At 44.4% G+C, this 16,787-nt stretch overlaps 1 protein-coding gene across 3 annotated transcripts; it reads right to left on the bottom strand.

Annotated features, from left to right (window-relative positions):
- Positions 1–1,294: 1,294 nt before the first annotated feature.
- On the bottom strand, positions 1,295–8,956 carry LOC133120048 (small ribosomal subunit protein uS12m-like). 3 transcript variants are annotated; one of them, XM_061230200.1, is made up of 4 exons: positions 8,786–8,956; positions 8,465–8,518; positions 1,871–2,295; positions 1,295–1,464 (listed from the first exon to the last, which is right to left on the bottom strand). In XM_061230200.1, exons 2-3 carry the CDS (start codon positions 8,511–8,513, stop codon positions 1,910–1,912), a joined length of 435 nt encoding a protein of 144 aa, XP_061086184.1. In that variant the 5' UTR covers positions 8,514–8,518; positions 8,786–8,956; the 3' UTR covers positions 1,295–1,464; positions 1,871–1,909. The 3 variants fall into 3 exon arrangements, with proteins under 3 accessions (XP_061086184.1, XP_061086185.1, XP_061086186.1); XM_061230201.1 differs by having other exon boundaries at positions 8,806–8,951; XM_061230202.1 differs by having other exon boundaries at positions 8,708–8,787.
- Positions 8,957–16,787: the final 7,831 nt, after the last annotated feature.

The following is a 16,787-nucleotide window of genomic DNA, read 5'->3' as shown; positions in this document are numbered from 1 at the left end:
GAGTGTAAAGAGAAAAAAGAAGCGGGCCAAGGACTGAGCCCTGGGGAACTCCTGTGGCGAGGGGCCGAGGTGTCGATACCGAACCAGCCCAGGCAACCTGGAAGGAGCGACCAGAGAGGTAGGACTCAATCCAGTCCAGGGCTGTGCCACAGATGCCCGTTGCTGACAGGGCAGACAGGAGGATGGAGTGATCCACAGTGTCGAAGGCAGCAGAGAGATCTAGAAGAATGAGGACAGAGGAGAGGGAGGCTGCTCGTGCGGCATGGAGTGACTCACTGACGGAGAGGAGCGCAGTCTCTGTCGAGTGGCCCGATCTGAAGCCAGACTGATGGGGGTCTAGCAGGTTGTTGTTAGAAAAGAAGGAAGAAAGTTGAGTAGAAGCGGCTCGTTCTATAGTTTTAGAAAGGAAAGGAAGAAGAGATACCGGGCGGTAGTTCTGGATGATGGAGGGATCCAGGGTAGGCTTTTTTAGCAGCGGAGTGATGTGGGCCCTCTTGGAGGATGCTGGAAAACAGCCGGAAGACAGGGAGGAGTTGACAAGGGAGGTGACAAATGGGAGAATGTCAGGTGTGATAGTTTGGAGAAGAGAAGAGGGGATAGGGTCAAGGGCACAGGTTGTAGGGCGGTGGCGGAGCAGGAGTTGAGAAACAGGTAATTGAAGATCATCTTTGATCTTTCTGGAGCTGATGAATGGCTCGATCTTTGCCATTCTAACTATTCTTGGATCTGTTTGAACAGTAGTTGCTCATTTTCTTCCGCTTGTTTCAGGTTTTTGTTGCCATTTTAAAGCATTTGAGATCATTTTAGCTGAGCATCCTATAATTTGCTGCACTTCTTTATACGTTTTCCCCTCTCCAATCAAGTTTCCTCATAACAAAGTTTGGAACGGCCTATTTTACTTAGCAATTCAGAAGGAAATATATTTTATAACAATGTGTGAAACATTTGCTTCCCTTCTTCCTTAATAAAGGACAATTAATGACACCTTTTTTTCAAATAATGAATTAATTCTCTAATTAAACTCCACACTGCTATTATTTTGAACACGCCGCTTTCAATGAATGAGTCAATTACTCAGAACAAGCAGCGTGCATGTCATGACAGTTGGGTCTGTTGTTTTTCTACTACACTACTACATCTACAAGTATTTGCCATGCAGAAATATCACTACTACTAATAACAGTGGTTCATCAGGTTACTGATGTTGTACTGCTATTTTGTTTTAACACGACTGTACATTTTATCATATTATATTTAATGTATCCTCACTAAATTAAATTCATGTACAAAAATGAAAGGAAAATCATTTTTTATTAAATACATCACTCCACATAAGGTTCAATGGCAAGGTCCACTGTGCCCGGGCACACACAGAAAGTTAGCAGAGAGTTGTTCAGGAAGTGCAGCACGGAGCAGGAGGTACTGATGGACCGCAGGGAGCAGGAGGGACTGACGCACCGTGAGGTACTGACGCACCGTGAGGGACTGACTGACGCACCGTGAGGGACTGACGCACCGTGAGGTACTGACGCACCGTGAGGGACTGACGCACCGTGAGGGACTGACTGACGCACCGTGAGGGACTGACGCACCGTGAGGGACTGACGCACCGTGAGGGACTGACTGACGCACTGTGAGGGACTGACGCACCGTGAGGGACTGACTGACGCACCGTGAGGGACTGACGCACCGTGAGGGACTGACGCACCGTGAGGGACTGACTGACGCACTGTGAGGGACTGACGCACCGTGAGGGACTGACTGACGCACCGTGAGGGACTGACGCACCGTGAGGTACTGACGCACCGTGAGGGACTGACTGACGCACTGTGAGGGACTGACGCACCGTGAGGGACTGACGCACCGTGAGGGACTGACTGACGCACCGTGCGCGGAGCTGGCCCCAGGGTCACTGTTTCTTCTTCACCACGTGAGCGCAGTCGTACTTGCCGCGCACCACAGTGAGCTTGAGCCCCGGCAGGTCCTGTGTGCGGCCGCCCTGCACCAGCACCACGTTGTGCTCCTGCAGGCTGTGTCCCTCCCCAGGGATGAAGCACACCGCCTCCCGGCCGTCCGACAGCCGCACGCGGGCGCACTTGCGATTGGCCGAGTTGGGCTTCTTGGGCTTGCGGATCAGGGTCTTCAGGACCACGCCCTTCAGCTGGGGCCGGCCCCCAGTGGCCCCTGGCTGGCGGGGGGGCGCGGGGGGCTTGCCCTTCCGGTGCATCTGGTTCAGCGTCGCCATGGTTCTGGAGAGGGGGGGCCGGGCCCAAAGGGACGAGAGACACTGGGACACTGCAGAGGGAGAGAGAGAGGTTTATTTACCCACAATAAACACAAACATATACATATTTATTGATTCATTATTGCTATTGTTATACACCGATCAGCCACAACATTAAATCTACCTGCTTAAACCAGTTTTTTCATGATTAAAAATGCTTTAAACCGTATAAATTTACAAATAGTCTATCAAACTTAAAAAGTCAATCAACGCTAAATATTTATGTGTCCTTATATAAGCAGATAATCATAAGTGAATTGCTTTCAAAAGGCGGTTCATTGTTTTGTTAGGTGCTCCAGGACCAGTAGAATTTTTAAAAAATCCAGACCATTTCGTGTCTAGGAAACGACAGAGTCCAAATCTTCAATTTGTCGAAAAACATCTTCGCGAGGGAAAAGACACCACGGCAGCAAGTTCTTCAGGAAAATCAGACTTTATTAGCAGCAGCGCATAAAGCCGGATCAGTTCTCCAGAACTGAACCCCAACTGTCATTTTTACACCCATTTTATACACAGATACTCCACCTACAACTCCTCCTCAAACCTCATTCTCAAATCACCCACACTTTTCTTATCGTAACTCCTCCCAACGCTCCTCCCACAACGTCATTGTGGCAAATTGCCAACGGTCCTTATGCTCCGCCAACTCTGTACAAAGTTCAGGGCATTCTGCCAACTACGTGTCCTCACTTCACCCCACACCTGCTCTTGGCAAACTACCAGACCTCATAAAGTTCTGGATGCCCCGCCTCTAACACGTCATCCATACACGTCACTCTGTATCTTTCGCTTTTATAAGACAAACTAAGCAGCAGTAATCTTTGAAAATATACAGACACACTAAACATTTCATTTAATATTCACTTCTAATATTCTTTTCTAATATACAGACATACTAAACATTTGATTAATTATTCTCTTCTAAGGGAGTAAATGTACGTAGCATTCTTTGCTCTCATTTCAACAGTTTTCACTGTGGTTTCTTGCGTTTTCATAAGCTCAGCTATAATTAATGTTCTAGGTCAAATAGATACACTTCTGGCATAAAACATCGAGAGTCCCGGAGAAATCAGCTGTACAGTCATATCTTGCTCTGCCCATGTCCTTGACAGTTTGGTCTACACAGTTCAAGACGCCCCCCCCCCCCCCCCCCCCCCCCGCCAGCTGGCTGCTGTGTAATTCTAGCACAATTTAGCAGTTAATCAGTTTGAAACTATACAGGGTACATGTTAATCTATGTAATAATTGTTATGCTCTCATGCAGTGGTCTAGTTTATGTTGGTGACGTGACGTCAACGTTTCACGTATGTTTAATGACGTCACTGTTTTACGTGAGGTTATATATGTAAGTGCGTGAATAATAAAACCTTCTTCTTCCCGGTAAATGAGACCGACGGCGAGCGTGTGCTTTATTTCCCGTATACAACTAACTTGTAAACCGGTTATCCTGCCCTAAGATGACAACGCCAACAGGTTATGGGCCCAGGAGGGACGTTGGAAACCGATGGAGCAGGTTGTGTTTCGACGGAGATTAAAAGAATTACGAGTTATGGGAGACAAAGTTTTTGGGCCACATGCGTCTACAAGGGCTGAAGGACACCATATTGTACGAGCCCGTCCCCAGCTATGAAAGGGAGGACGATGCAAATAAAAATGAAGAAGCTTATGCAGAACTAATTCAATTTTTAGATGATAAAAGTCTCTCCCTGGTTATGAGAGAAGCGGCTGAAAAGCCTTGAAAATACTAAGGGACCACTACGCAGGTAAAGGGAAACCACATGTGATTAGCTTGTACACCGAGTTAACGTCACTGCAGAAAGCTGCTAACGAGAGTGTCACGGACTATATTATTCGTGCAGAGACCGCTATAACAGCACTGAGGAATGCTGAAGAGACTCGTAGTGATGGTCTTTTGATTGCAATGATTCTGAAGGGGCTGCCGGAGTCGTTTAAACCTTTTTCCATCCACATAACGCAGGGTGATGAGAAAATAACGTTTGCTGATTTCAAAACCAAACTGAGAAGTTTCGAGAGCACTGAGAAGCTAAATGCTAGCTCAAATGATGACGGCGTGATGAAAGTGACCTCAGGAGCGAGGGGAAGAGAGAACATTATTTGTTATAACTGCAACCAGAAAGGGCATATAGCCAGGGCATGCCCAAACGAGCAGAACGAGCGGCCGAAACAGTGGTGCAGCTTTTGCAAAAGTGCAACACACAAAGACGCCACGTGCAGACGGAGAAGGAGCGATGACGTGAAGCAAGCGACTGATGTCGAGGGTGAACAACATGGATATGCATTCAAGATAAGTGACAGTCAGCTCAGAGGATCGAGACCGAGAGGCCTGATGGTCGATACAGGCGCAACATCACACATAATAACGGATATTGGAAAATTCAAGAACTTTGACGACACTTTCCAGCCAGAGAAGCACTATTTGGAATTAGCTGATGGGACAAGGACCATCGGTGTAGCGTCAAAAGGAGGTGATGCGGAGGTGTTCCTGATGAACAGTGAGGGCAAACGGGTGAAGGCGACACTGAAAAGGTCCCTGTATATCCCATCCTACCCACAGGACATTTTCTCAGTGAAAACTGCAACAGCCAATGGCGCTTCAGTGACCTTTCAACAAGGAAGTGACCAGCTCATCCACAAAGACGGGACCAGGTTTGACATCAAAGAGTATAACAGACTGTACTACCTAGACACCTACAGTGATGATGGTGATGATGGTTGTCATGCATGCTATGATATCCAAACCTGGCACGAAATCCTAGGTCACTGTAACTATGATGATGTCTCTAAACTGCAAAATGTTGTAGACGGAATGAAAATCAAGGGAAGGTTGATAGATCTAGCCTAGACTGTAAGGTCTGCACACTAGGGAAATTTGCTCAGAGTAGAAACAGAGAACCTGATGTAAGAGCAAAGGGAGCACTTGAGCTTGTGCACACTGATTTAGCTGGTCCTATTGATCCAAAAGCAAAGGATGGTTTTCGCTATGCTTTATCATTTACAGATGATTACACTAGTGTAGTATTTATGTATTTTTTGAAGGCAAAGAGTGATACTACCAAAGCAACTGAAAAGTTCATTGCAGACACTGCCCCCTATGGGAAAATCAAGTGTATTAGGTCAGACAATGGCACAGAGTACACAGCAAAAGAGTTTCAAGAGTTGTTGACTAAGAATAATATACGACATGAGACCTCAGCTCCTTACTCGCCCCATCAAAACGGTACAGCTGAAAGAAATTGGAGAACATTATTCGAAATGGCGAGATGTATGATTATTGAGAGCAAATTACCTAAAGAGTTGTGGACATATGCTGTGATGACTGCTGCAATAATTCGCAACAGGTGCTACAATAGTCGCATTAAGCAAACACCGTACTACATGTTAACAGGGAAGAAACCTGATCTTTCTAAAATGAGGGTGTTCGGATCGGTATGCTATGCATATAAGCAAGACAAGAAAAAGCTAGATGCCAAATGTGAGAAGGGGCGGTTTGTAGGGTTTGATAAGAACAGCCCTGCACTACTAGTCTACTACCCAGACACAGGGAAAGTACTCAAGCACAGGCTTGTAAAGTTCATTACGAAGAGCGTAAGTGAACATGAAACTCAGACTGATCTAATGATGACCGATGATGTTTATGGGAAGAGATCCACATCCCCCATGCCAAAACCCCAGATCGCTAATCAGACTCCAACAGTGAACCAAGAGTCTGACATGGCAAATCCAGAAATGACTCACACAAGAGACAGACAACAGAGATGACATACACACAAGGGATAGTCATAGTACACGTTATCCCAGAAGAGATAGGAATGCTCCAAAATACTTGAACGACTATATGTCAGATGTTGATAGTGAGGACCAAATACTAGCCAATATTGACTACTGCTATAGGATGGTGTGTGGTGTACCACAAACTTTTGATGAAGCCATGGGCTCAACAAAATCACAGATTTGGGCCAGTGCAATGAAAGAAGAGATCAATTCTCTTAGAGAAAACAACACATACACATTGACTACACTGCCTATGGGTAAGAATGCAGTGGGGGGTAAGTGGGTGTATGCAGTCAAAAACAATACTGACGACACTGAGACATATAAGGCAAGATATGTTGCAAAAGGTTACAGCCAAGTAGCTGGAATAGACTACAAGGAGACTTTCTCTCCAACTGCGAATATGACATCAATTCGTACCATGATACAGATGGCAGCTCAATATGACCTTGAACTCCACCAGATGGATGTTAAAACAGCTTATTTACATGCTCCAATTGACTGTGAAGTGTACATAGAGCAACCAGAAGGGTTTGAGGTAAAATCAGAGACAGGTGAAAAACTAGTCGGTAAACTGAACAAATCACTATATGGTCTGAAACAGTCAGGACGGAATTGGAATAGAATGTTAAACGATCACCTCAGTGAAAATGGGTTTACTGAAAATCCAGCAGACCATTGTGTATACACTAAAGGAACAGAGAGTGATAGAATAATAATAATCATTTGGGTGGATGATCTACTTATTGCAGCCAGGGACAATGAATCACTCAATAATGTGAAGAGAATGCTGACAGCAAAATTTAAAATGAAAGATCTAGGGAAACTTAAACATTTTTTAGGTATTGATTTCAATCAGAGTGGGGGAGAAGTGAGGATGAACCAAAATAGGTACATATCAAAAATACTGGAGAAGTTTGGTATGTCTGAGTGTAAACCAAGGTCGACTCCATGTGAACAAAAACTGGATTTTAATGGTGATGGTGAACTTATCGATCCTAAGAGATATCGGGAGGTGATAGGGAGCTTGATTTATGTAATGACATGTACAAGACCAGATCTAAGCTGGATTGTCAGTAAGCCATCACAGTACCTGTCACAGCCAAAACAACAACACATGATAGCAGCCAAACATGTGATGAGATACCTGAAAGGCACGATCGATAAGGAGTTATGCTACAAGAAAAGCAAAGAAACACTCAAACTGGTGGCATATAGTGATGCTGATTGGGCTGCAGATCTAAATGATAGACGCAGTACAACAGGGTATTGTTTAGGTCTCACTGATAGAGGTCCAGCTGTGTCATGGAAATCAAAGAGGCAGCCCACGGTTGCATTATCTACTATCTACTAAGCTGAATATATGGCTTTGGGTGCAACTACACAGGAATGTCTATATCTTGTACAACTACTGAATGGTATGGATAATATGTGCAAATATGAACCAGTGAAAGTGTTTGAGGACAACCAAGGGGCAATTGCTTTGTCTAAAGATCACGTAAGTCGCCAGAGGTGCAAACACATTGATGTCAGATTTCATTTTGTTAGATCTGCACTCAATGATGGTAAAATAACTATAGAATATTGTCCAACAGCAGACATGGTAGCTGACATCATGACTAAGCCTGCAACTAAGTTTAAGATAGATAAGTTTGGAGGTTTTTTGTTTGGAATGTAGGTTAAACCTAGTTGAGAAGAACTTACCCTCATGTAATGTAACAGACAAATGTGAAAATGTGTTTATTTGATTTATTCATTATGAGAGCAAGTGGGGGTGTTAATCTATGTAATAATTGTTATGCTCTCATGCAGTGGTCTAGTTTATGTTGGTGACGTGACCTCAACGTTTCACGTATGTTTAATGACGTCACTGTTTTACGTGAGGTTATATATGTAAGTGCGTGAATAATAAAACCTTCTTCTTCCCGGTAAATGAGACCGACGGCGAGCGTGCTTTATTTCCCGTATACAACTTGTAAACCGGTTATCCTGCCCTAAGATGACAACGCCAACAGAACATATCATACTTTAATGCAGATATATTGATAAACTTTTAGCACACATCGTCGAGAGTTTTGGAGGAACCAGCCTGCTCACTAAGGTGGAGTCTGAATTTGACTTGTGATTGTTTATCATGCTTTTAGGAGGGAGATCTTTTGTTCTGTGAATTTTCCCCTACAACCACCCGCAATATTTCATAATGCATGGGATCCTACATAAGTTGCCATTGTAACACTGACGTCAATAATAACCATCACAATGACACTGACAGCATGAAGCATGAAGGTATGTCTAAACATAAATGTAGCTACTCCATATTAGCATCAGCAGCTATCAAAACAGCGATGGCATTGGGATGCGACAGCGATGTTCGTCAGCGAAACCCACCGTTCGTGAGAGATGACATCAACGGTCTCAGATTCCCGAGGAAAGCCATCGCTTCTGCTCCGGAAAAAAATATCAGAGAATACAACACATCAGAATTATAAACATTTTACAGCCAACTAGCCAACACTGTCATGTGCTGAATGTTGTGATGTAATAACACACATCGTATAACTAAATGCGTGATCAGCAAACGGATACCGGGCCATGATTTTATTATAACGTTAGCTAGCTAAAGTCAGTTACCTCGCGCCGGTCACCTTGCTAACGTCTCCCTCTAATCAACCACGCTAGCTATCTGAAGCTAACGCTACCGCCACTTACCCGGTCAGCTATAAACGCACCAAAAGCCCTTGACTTCGTTATTTGTTCCTTGGCGTTGCTATATTTATATTAGAAATAAATGTAATCAAGAAAGGGCTGACTTAAAAGTACATTTGCGGCTCATTATTCTACTGGCGCTGATTGATGACGTTATTGTTCGAGCCTTCAAGTGTCCGTTGACTGCTAAGTGTTTCAGGGTTAGTTCCACTTGCAGTTGAAGGTAATTCGGCCCCCAAACATATTATTATATTACTATAATATATATATATATATATATATATATATATATATATATATATATATATATATATATAGCCAGTTTAATAGACCGACTGTATGGGATCCCTGGACATCAAATATTATTCCAAACATTCCATATATGTAATTATTATTATTATTATTATTATTAGTAGTAGTAGTAGTAGTAGTAGTATTAATTTCAATGTCTGGAGTATTTACTATGAACATCGAACAGATACTATTATTTGATACTATTAATATATGTGGATTATTACGAATACCGAATAACGAATTGAATGCAACAGAATTAAATAAAGGAATAAATGAATAAATAAATAAGTGCATCTCCTCAAAGAATCTGGAGAGCAGGGCTGGTGTGAAACTGCGGGCAGATCAGTCACTCTGACCTCAGTGGCACAATGCTGCCCCCTGCAGGAAATGATGTCTCTGATAAACAGGTGTGTCAAACAGGAAGAGCAAAGTACAGTTTCTCACACACAGACGCTTTAGATACACGGGGGACCTTATGAAACGATTTCACGGTGAAACGATTTCACTCTTTAAGAAGTTAAAGAGTTTTTAAAGATGTTCCTTGATGAAGAAATATAGACAGGTCAGAACAGAGATTTGGGATTAATTTCTAGACATTAAATTTTTAACAGCAGTGAAGGAAAGTGAAACTAAACTACAGATTTAGCAGAAGCCATTCCTGAGCTCAGAACAGACGGAGACAGAATGGCGTCTGGATCTTCTCTCCTGGAAGAGGAGCTCTCCTGTCCTGTGTGCTCTGAAATCTTCAGGGATCCTGTTATCCTGACTTGCAGTCACAGTTTCTGTAAGGCCTGTCTGCAGCAGTACTGGGATCAGAAGGGATCTCAGGAGTGCCCAGTTTGCAGGAGAAAATATTCTAAGGATCTTCTTCCCCCTAATCTTGCTCTGAGGAATACCTGTGAGGCATTCTCAAAGGAGAGAAGTCAGAGAGCTGAAGCAGGATCTGAAGTGCTCTGCAGTCTGCACAGTGAGAAACTCAAACTCTTCTGTTTGGAGGATCAAACACCCGTCTGTGTTATCTGTCAAACTTCTAAAAAACATAGAACTCATATAATGCTACCAGTCCAGGAGGCTTCAGAAGATTATAAGGTAAATGTTTGAGAACAGAATTTAAATGTTCATCATTTCTTTTATTTACTTAATATTTATCTGATGTTTAAAAAGTTTATATTTTTAGTGCTCTCATCTGCTGAGAGCTTGGAGAATGCTCTCTGTTTGAAAACATGAAGAAATGTGTCAGAAATACAGTCATATCTTGATTCTTCATTTTTAAAAAATGATTTAGAATTTCTAATGAAGTTGTTACATTATTTCCAAAGGTATATGTTCTGCAAAAGGAGCTATTTTAGTTCTCAGGCCTGACTGCAGTTTGAGCTCCTAACTACGTGTCACATGACTGACCGAGAGAGACAGGGGGGAGGGGCAGGAGTGTGGAGACATTCTCAGAGCTGTGTTAGGGAGCAGTGCTCAGCATGGGACAGTAGGGGTCAAAGTTCATGCCTCAGATTATTGTGTCACTAGAGACTAAGGATACAGCACATTAAACCTGAGACAAGTTCATTTTAAAACCTTTGTGAATTTAATTTTCACCAAAAAATACAGAACATTAGTGGTTTAACTATCTGCAGTCACACCCGTTTACAGTGGTGTGCAAAAATTTGGGCAGCCCTGGTTCAAATGTCTGTTACAATAAATCTCTATGTGTTTGAAAGCAAACCTGAACTCTAAATGGTTAGTTAAACATGAGGCAAAATTTATGATTGCTTTTTATTTGAATTTATTTGAATATACCAAAAAACATCGGTAGACCTGGTCACTCTCCGGAGGAGGATTCAGAACCTCCTCCAGGACGGCATTCTGGTGGACATCCATTGAAACAAACCCCTGGCTAGAGAGAAGTGGGGGGTGGACCATTGGAAGGAGTTTATCATATAGTCCACCCCCCCAAGGGACACAGAAGCCTCTCGGGACAACTAAATCTGAGCAAAATTGACTTTTTTCTTTACTATTTCTTTGTCTTTTAATCCACCTTAGTTTCTTTGTCGTAGAAATAGATTTTGTTAAGTTTTGTAAGGTTATTCTTATTTTGGAATATTTTGTAATCACTCTTTCTTAAAGTTTGTTTTCATTCTTTTGATGTCTTCGTCTCATTAGTTTAAGTCTCTGTCTAAAAGATTATTTTGTGTCATTTAGCGTGTTTTAAAAAAAGAAAATAATTTCAAATGTAAAGATATGTTAAAATAACCAATAACCACATTTTTATTTGAATCTTTTCACTGTTTTACAAAAAGGAAAGGGGACCCTTAGCCATGCAGGGCGACATGGCTCAGGCAGTAAGAGCAGTCGTCTCATTGGCTCAGGCAGTAAGAGCAGTCGTCTCATTGGCTCAGGCAGTAAGAGCAGTCGTCTCATTGGCTCAGGCAGTAAGAGCAGTCGTCTCATTGGCTCGGGCAGTAAGAGCAGTCGTCTCATTGGCTCAGGCAGTAAGAGCAGTCGTCTCATTGGCTCAGGCAGTAAGAGCAGTCGTCTGGCAGTCGGAGGGTTGCCGGTTGGATCCCCCGCCTGGGCTGTGTCAAAGTGTCCCTGAGCAAGACACCTAACCCCCAAATGCTCCTGACGAGCTGGTCGGGGGCCTTGCATGGCAGCCAATCGCCGTCGGTGTGTGTGGCTGTTCTGTCTGGTGTTAACACACACACACACACACACACACAAACCATAATGCAACAATTTCCACCTGCAAATGTTGATTAAATAATCAAAAGGAAGTCTGAAGTTGGCTGCATTTAGTCTAACTGACAAATGAAGCCGGTTTGGGTAGAACCTGTCACAGCACATACATCATACCTCACACAACGTACTTTAAACAACAAAGACCTACATGGCAGAGTTGCCAGAAAGAAAACCTGAAGCCTTCTGGCACAATGCTTTTTGGCCACCACCAAAGAAGGTATGTGTGGAGAAAAAAAAGGGTGAAGCCTTTGTAGAGGAGAACACCTTGAACTGTGAAGCATGGAGGTGGATCCATTATGCTTTGGGGTTGTGTGGCAGCTGGGGGCACAGGAAATATTGTATGAGTGGAAGGAAGAATGGATTCCACCAAATACAAATAAATTCTAGAGGCTAATGTTTAGGAGTTTGTTTGTTTAGTAGTTGTTGTTGTTGTACGTCGCTCTGGATAAGAGCGTCTGCCAAATGCCAATAATGTAATGTAATGTAATGTAGTAGTCAGCCCAGACATAGAAGTTGAAGTGAGGTTGGGTGTTCCAGCAAGATAATGATCCAAAGCATACCTCAAAATCAACCATGAAGGACCTTGAAGAAAGACGGATGAAGGTTTTGGAATGGCCACCACAGTCCCCAGACTGTGGAGAGATCTCAAACATGCTGTACATGCAAGGAGGCCGAAGAATATTTCTGAGCTAGAGGTGTTCTGCCAGGAATAATGGGGAATAATTCCGAAAGCAAGAATTTAGAGACTCTTAACTGGCTACAGGAAGTGTTTACAACCTGTTATAGTTTCCCGAGGAGGAGTTACAAAGTACTAACTGACAGGGTTCCCAAACTTCCCAAGGGCCTTTTTCTTTTCTTTATTATTTTGAAACTGTAAAAAATGTAAATAAAAAGTCTTGCTTTAAAATGTGCAGAAATAGCTTCAGTTCACTGAGATATTCATTGTAAAAGGCTTTTTGAGCAGGGGGGCCCAAAACGTCTGTACCTGGCATGTCCTGACAGAGGCAGGGCACTGATATGTGTCTCAGGGAGCACAGTGTTTTTACTCAAGCTGTGACCTGAGTCTCCATTCTGGCTCTCCTCTGTCTGGGCAGGGGCTGTTGTGCTGTCTGTGTAGGCAGTGAATTTTACTGTGGGTCTGGTTCCTCAGTAAAGTGTGGACTCTGTCATTTCGTTCCAGGAGAAACTCAGGACTGCACTGGCTCCACTGCAGGAGAAGCTAGAAGCCTTCAATGCAGTGAAACTAATATGTGATCAAACAGCAGAGCACATCAAGGTACTGTACTGAGGCCTTGAAATCACAGTGTTGAAAATGCAGCACTGGATTGTGCTGAAATGATGGTGAATAATGTTTATTCCAGAGCCAGGCCCAGCACACAGAAAGACAGATAAAGATGGAGTTTGAGAAACTTCAGCAGTTCCTAAAAGATGAAGAGGCGGCCAGGATCACTGCACTGAGGAAGGAAGAGGAGCAGAAGAGTCAGATGATGAAGGAGAAGATTGAGAAGATGACAGAAGAGATATCATCCCTTTCAGAACAGATCAGAGCCATAGAACAGGAGCTGGGAGCTGAAGATGTCTCATTCCTGCAGGTAAGATCTGTTCACTCTGTATCTGTAGGACTCTATGCAAACTGCTGTTAATGCTCACACAATATATAATTTAGACAATATAGTATTCTCATTCTCATTCTCCTGCTACACCCACACTCTGTACACATGTATAACCATGTTAAAGCAGCTCATCACACACACTCTGTACACATGTATAACCATGTTAAAGCAGCTCATCACACACACTGTAGACATGTATAACCATGTTAAAGCAGCTCATCACACACACTCTGTACACATGTATAACCATGTTAAAGCAGCTCATCACACACACTCTGTACACATGTATAACCATGTTAAAGCAGCTCATCACACACACTCTGTACACATGTATAACCATGTTAAAGCAGCTCATCACACACACTCTGTACACATGTATAACCATGTTAAAGCAGCTCATCACACACTCTGTACACATGTATAACCATGTTAAAGCAGTTCATTTATTGTTCTATGTCATTGTCGGGGAAGCGAGGATTAAGTATAATGAGAAACAAACAATATCCTTGTTAAGATGTTCAGCTCTCTGAATACTGAACACAAGTGGTATTGTGTGCCAGAACCCTCACTTAACCTACATATAATTTAAATTCATTATTATTAAGAATGACAAATATCAATGAAAAGGAAGGAATTGTTAAATCTGGGCACTGGCAATCTCCATGTTCCATATAATAAAACCAAATGAAACCACGTTGGTTTCCTCTTTAATATGGAACTGCTTCTAGCAATGTAGATTTCAACTGTCCAGTGTCAACAGTCATGCTGAATACAGACACTCAGTGAATGATTTGAATTGAATGTTACAGACTGCAATCAAAAGGATATTCTGGCAGGGCCCTGCCCTGGTTCTGGTGTCTCTTCAGAGACTGCAGGAGGTCAGCAGGTCAGGCCCAAAGACTGCAGGCCTGGATTAGGGTATCAGTGTGGCTCTGATGTCAGAGGACATCAGCATTCTTACAAGCAATATAATATTGATAATATTGCCCCATCCAATCACCCTGTTCCTCTGAAGGCCTGAATCTGAACACAACATATCTTACATCATATCTAAAGAATGTTCAGTATTCTACAATCAGATATGTGGTTTCTAACACAGTATTAATGGACTGAGTATGGACTATAGTGAGAATAATTCACTTTCCTTATTTCAGAGCTACAAGGACACACAAATCAGGTAAGCAAACTCTATCCTCTCTCATCAGGTCCTGTGAGTGTGTGTCTCTCAGTGGGGCTGTGAGTGTGTGTCTCCCAGTGGGGCTGTGAGTGTGTGTCTCCCAGTGGCGCTGTGAGTGTGTGTTTCTCAGTGGGGCTGTGAGTGTGTGTCTCTCAGTGGGGCTGTGAGTGTGTGTCTCTCAGTGGGGCTGTGAGTGTGTGTCTCTCAGTGGGGCTGTGAGTGTGTGTCTCTCAGTGGGGCTGTGAGTGTGTGTCTCTCAGTGGGGCTGTGAGTGTGTGTCTCTCAGTGGGGCTGTGAGTGTGTGTTTCTCAGTGGGGCTGTGAGTGTGTGTCTCTCAGTGGGGCTGTGTGGCAGAACGCTGGGAGGGATGGAGCCATTTTCTTACAGAATGAAGATCTGATGTTGCTGCTGATAATCTTCTATGGTAATGAAACCACGCCCACAGCACAAGTGACTCCTGAATATTATTGCAGAGCCCAGTGCACCCTGGGGGATCCAGAGAAGGTCTCAGGAGCGCTGGTTGATGTGGCCAAGCACCTGGGCAATCTGAAGTACAGAGTGTGGGAGAAGATGCTGGGGACTGTTCAATACAGTGAGTACTGGGGGCAGGGAGCTCCACATTGTCACTGTACAGGGGGAATCTTCAGCATCCTTTCCACAAGCTGATGAAGCCAGTCAGAGTCATATTGGTCCTGTCTGTGTAAGAGCCCTGGAGTGAAGAGACTGAGCACCAGTCCTTAATCTCACTGATGCTCATAATAAAATGCTGCTTTAAGAGTGATACTGTATTTAAGGGGAAGGACAGGAGCTACACAAACACTGACAGGCTTTGCTCCCTCTTACAGGGATTATACAATGTGTGACTTATGAAATATTATCCTTTAGTTCTGGTGCATCTCTCACACATGTATCTGAGGCTATAGTGTTGTTCTTGTGAAACCCAGTTTATATAATCAGGAGCCTGTTAGATCAATTCTCGGGAATTGGTGAATAATTTGTTTTACGGCAATAATATTCTGGTCCAGAAGAGCAATGCACAAGACAATGGTCATACAGATCATTATAGTATTTTAAAAACTCGTCATGGGAAGGAGGGGCTGTTGATACTGGCTCAATACCAGCACCCCCCACTGTAACCCCCTCTCCCTCTCTCTCCCTCTTCCTCTCTCTCCCTCCCTCTCCCCCTCTTCCTCCCTCCCTCTCTCCCTCTCTCCCCTCTTCCCTCTTCCTCTCTCTCCTCCCCCTCCCTCTCTCCCCCTCTTCCTCTCTCTCCCTCCCTCTCCCCCTCTTCCTCTCTCCCTCTCTCTCTCTCTCCCTCTTCCTCTCTCTCCCTCTCTTTCTCCCCCTCTATCTCTCCCTTTCTCTCTCCCTCCCTCTCTCTCCCCCTCTTCTTCTCTCTCCCTCTTCCTCCTTCTCTCTCTCTCTCCCCCTCTTCCTCTCTCTCCCTCCCTCTCTTGCTCTCTCTCCCTCTCTCTCCCCCTCTTCCTCTTCCCCTCTCTCCCCTCTTCCTCTCCCTCTCTCCCCCTCTCTCTCCCTCTTCCTCTCTCTCCCCCTCTCCCTCTCTCCCCCTCTCTTCTCTCTCTCTCTCTCTCTCTCCCTCTCTCCCCTCTTCCTCTCTCTCCCCCTCTCTCCCCTCTTTTTTCTCCCTCTCTCCCCCTCTCTCCCTCTCTCCCCCTCTTCCTCTCTCTCTCTCCTTACCTCCCTCTCTTGCTCTCTCTCCCTATTCCTCTCTCTCCCCCTCTTCCTCTTCCCCTCTCTCCCCTCTTCCTCTCCCTCTCTCCCCCTCTCTCTCCCTCTTCCTCTCTCTCCCCCTCTCTCCCTCTCTCCCCCTCTTCCTCTCTCCTTCCCTCTCTCTCCCCCTCTTCTCGCTCTCCCCCTCTTCCTCTCTTTCCCTCCCTCTCCCTCTCTCTCTCCCTCTCTCCCCTCTTCCTCTCTCCCTCCCCCTCCCTCTCTCCCCTCGTCCTCTCTCTCCCTCCCTCTCCCTCCCTCTCCCCCTCTTCCTCTCTCCCTCTCTCTCCCTCTCTCCCCTCTTCCTCTCTCTCCCTCCCCTCTTCCTCTCCCTCTTCCTCGCTCTCCCTCTCCCCCTCTGCCTCTCTGCTCTCTTTCTCTCCCTCTCTCTCTGCCTCTCTCTCTCCCTCTTCCTCTCTCTCCCTCTCTTTCTCCCCCTCTATCTCTCCCTTTCTCTCTCCCT

The sequence above is a fragment of the Conger conger genome, unplaced genomic scaffold (assembly GCF_963514075.1).
Source record: "Conger conger unplaced genomic scaffold, fConCon1.1 SCAFFOLD_69, whole genome shotgun sequence".
In the NCBI taxonomy this organism is placed as follows: Eukaryota; Metazoa; Chordata; class Actinopteri; order Anguilliformes; family Congridae; genus Conger; species Conger conger.
This window is presented reverse-complemented; position numbering and strand designations above follow the sequence as displayed.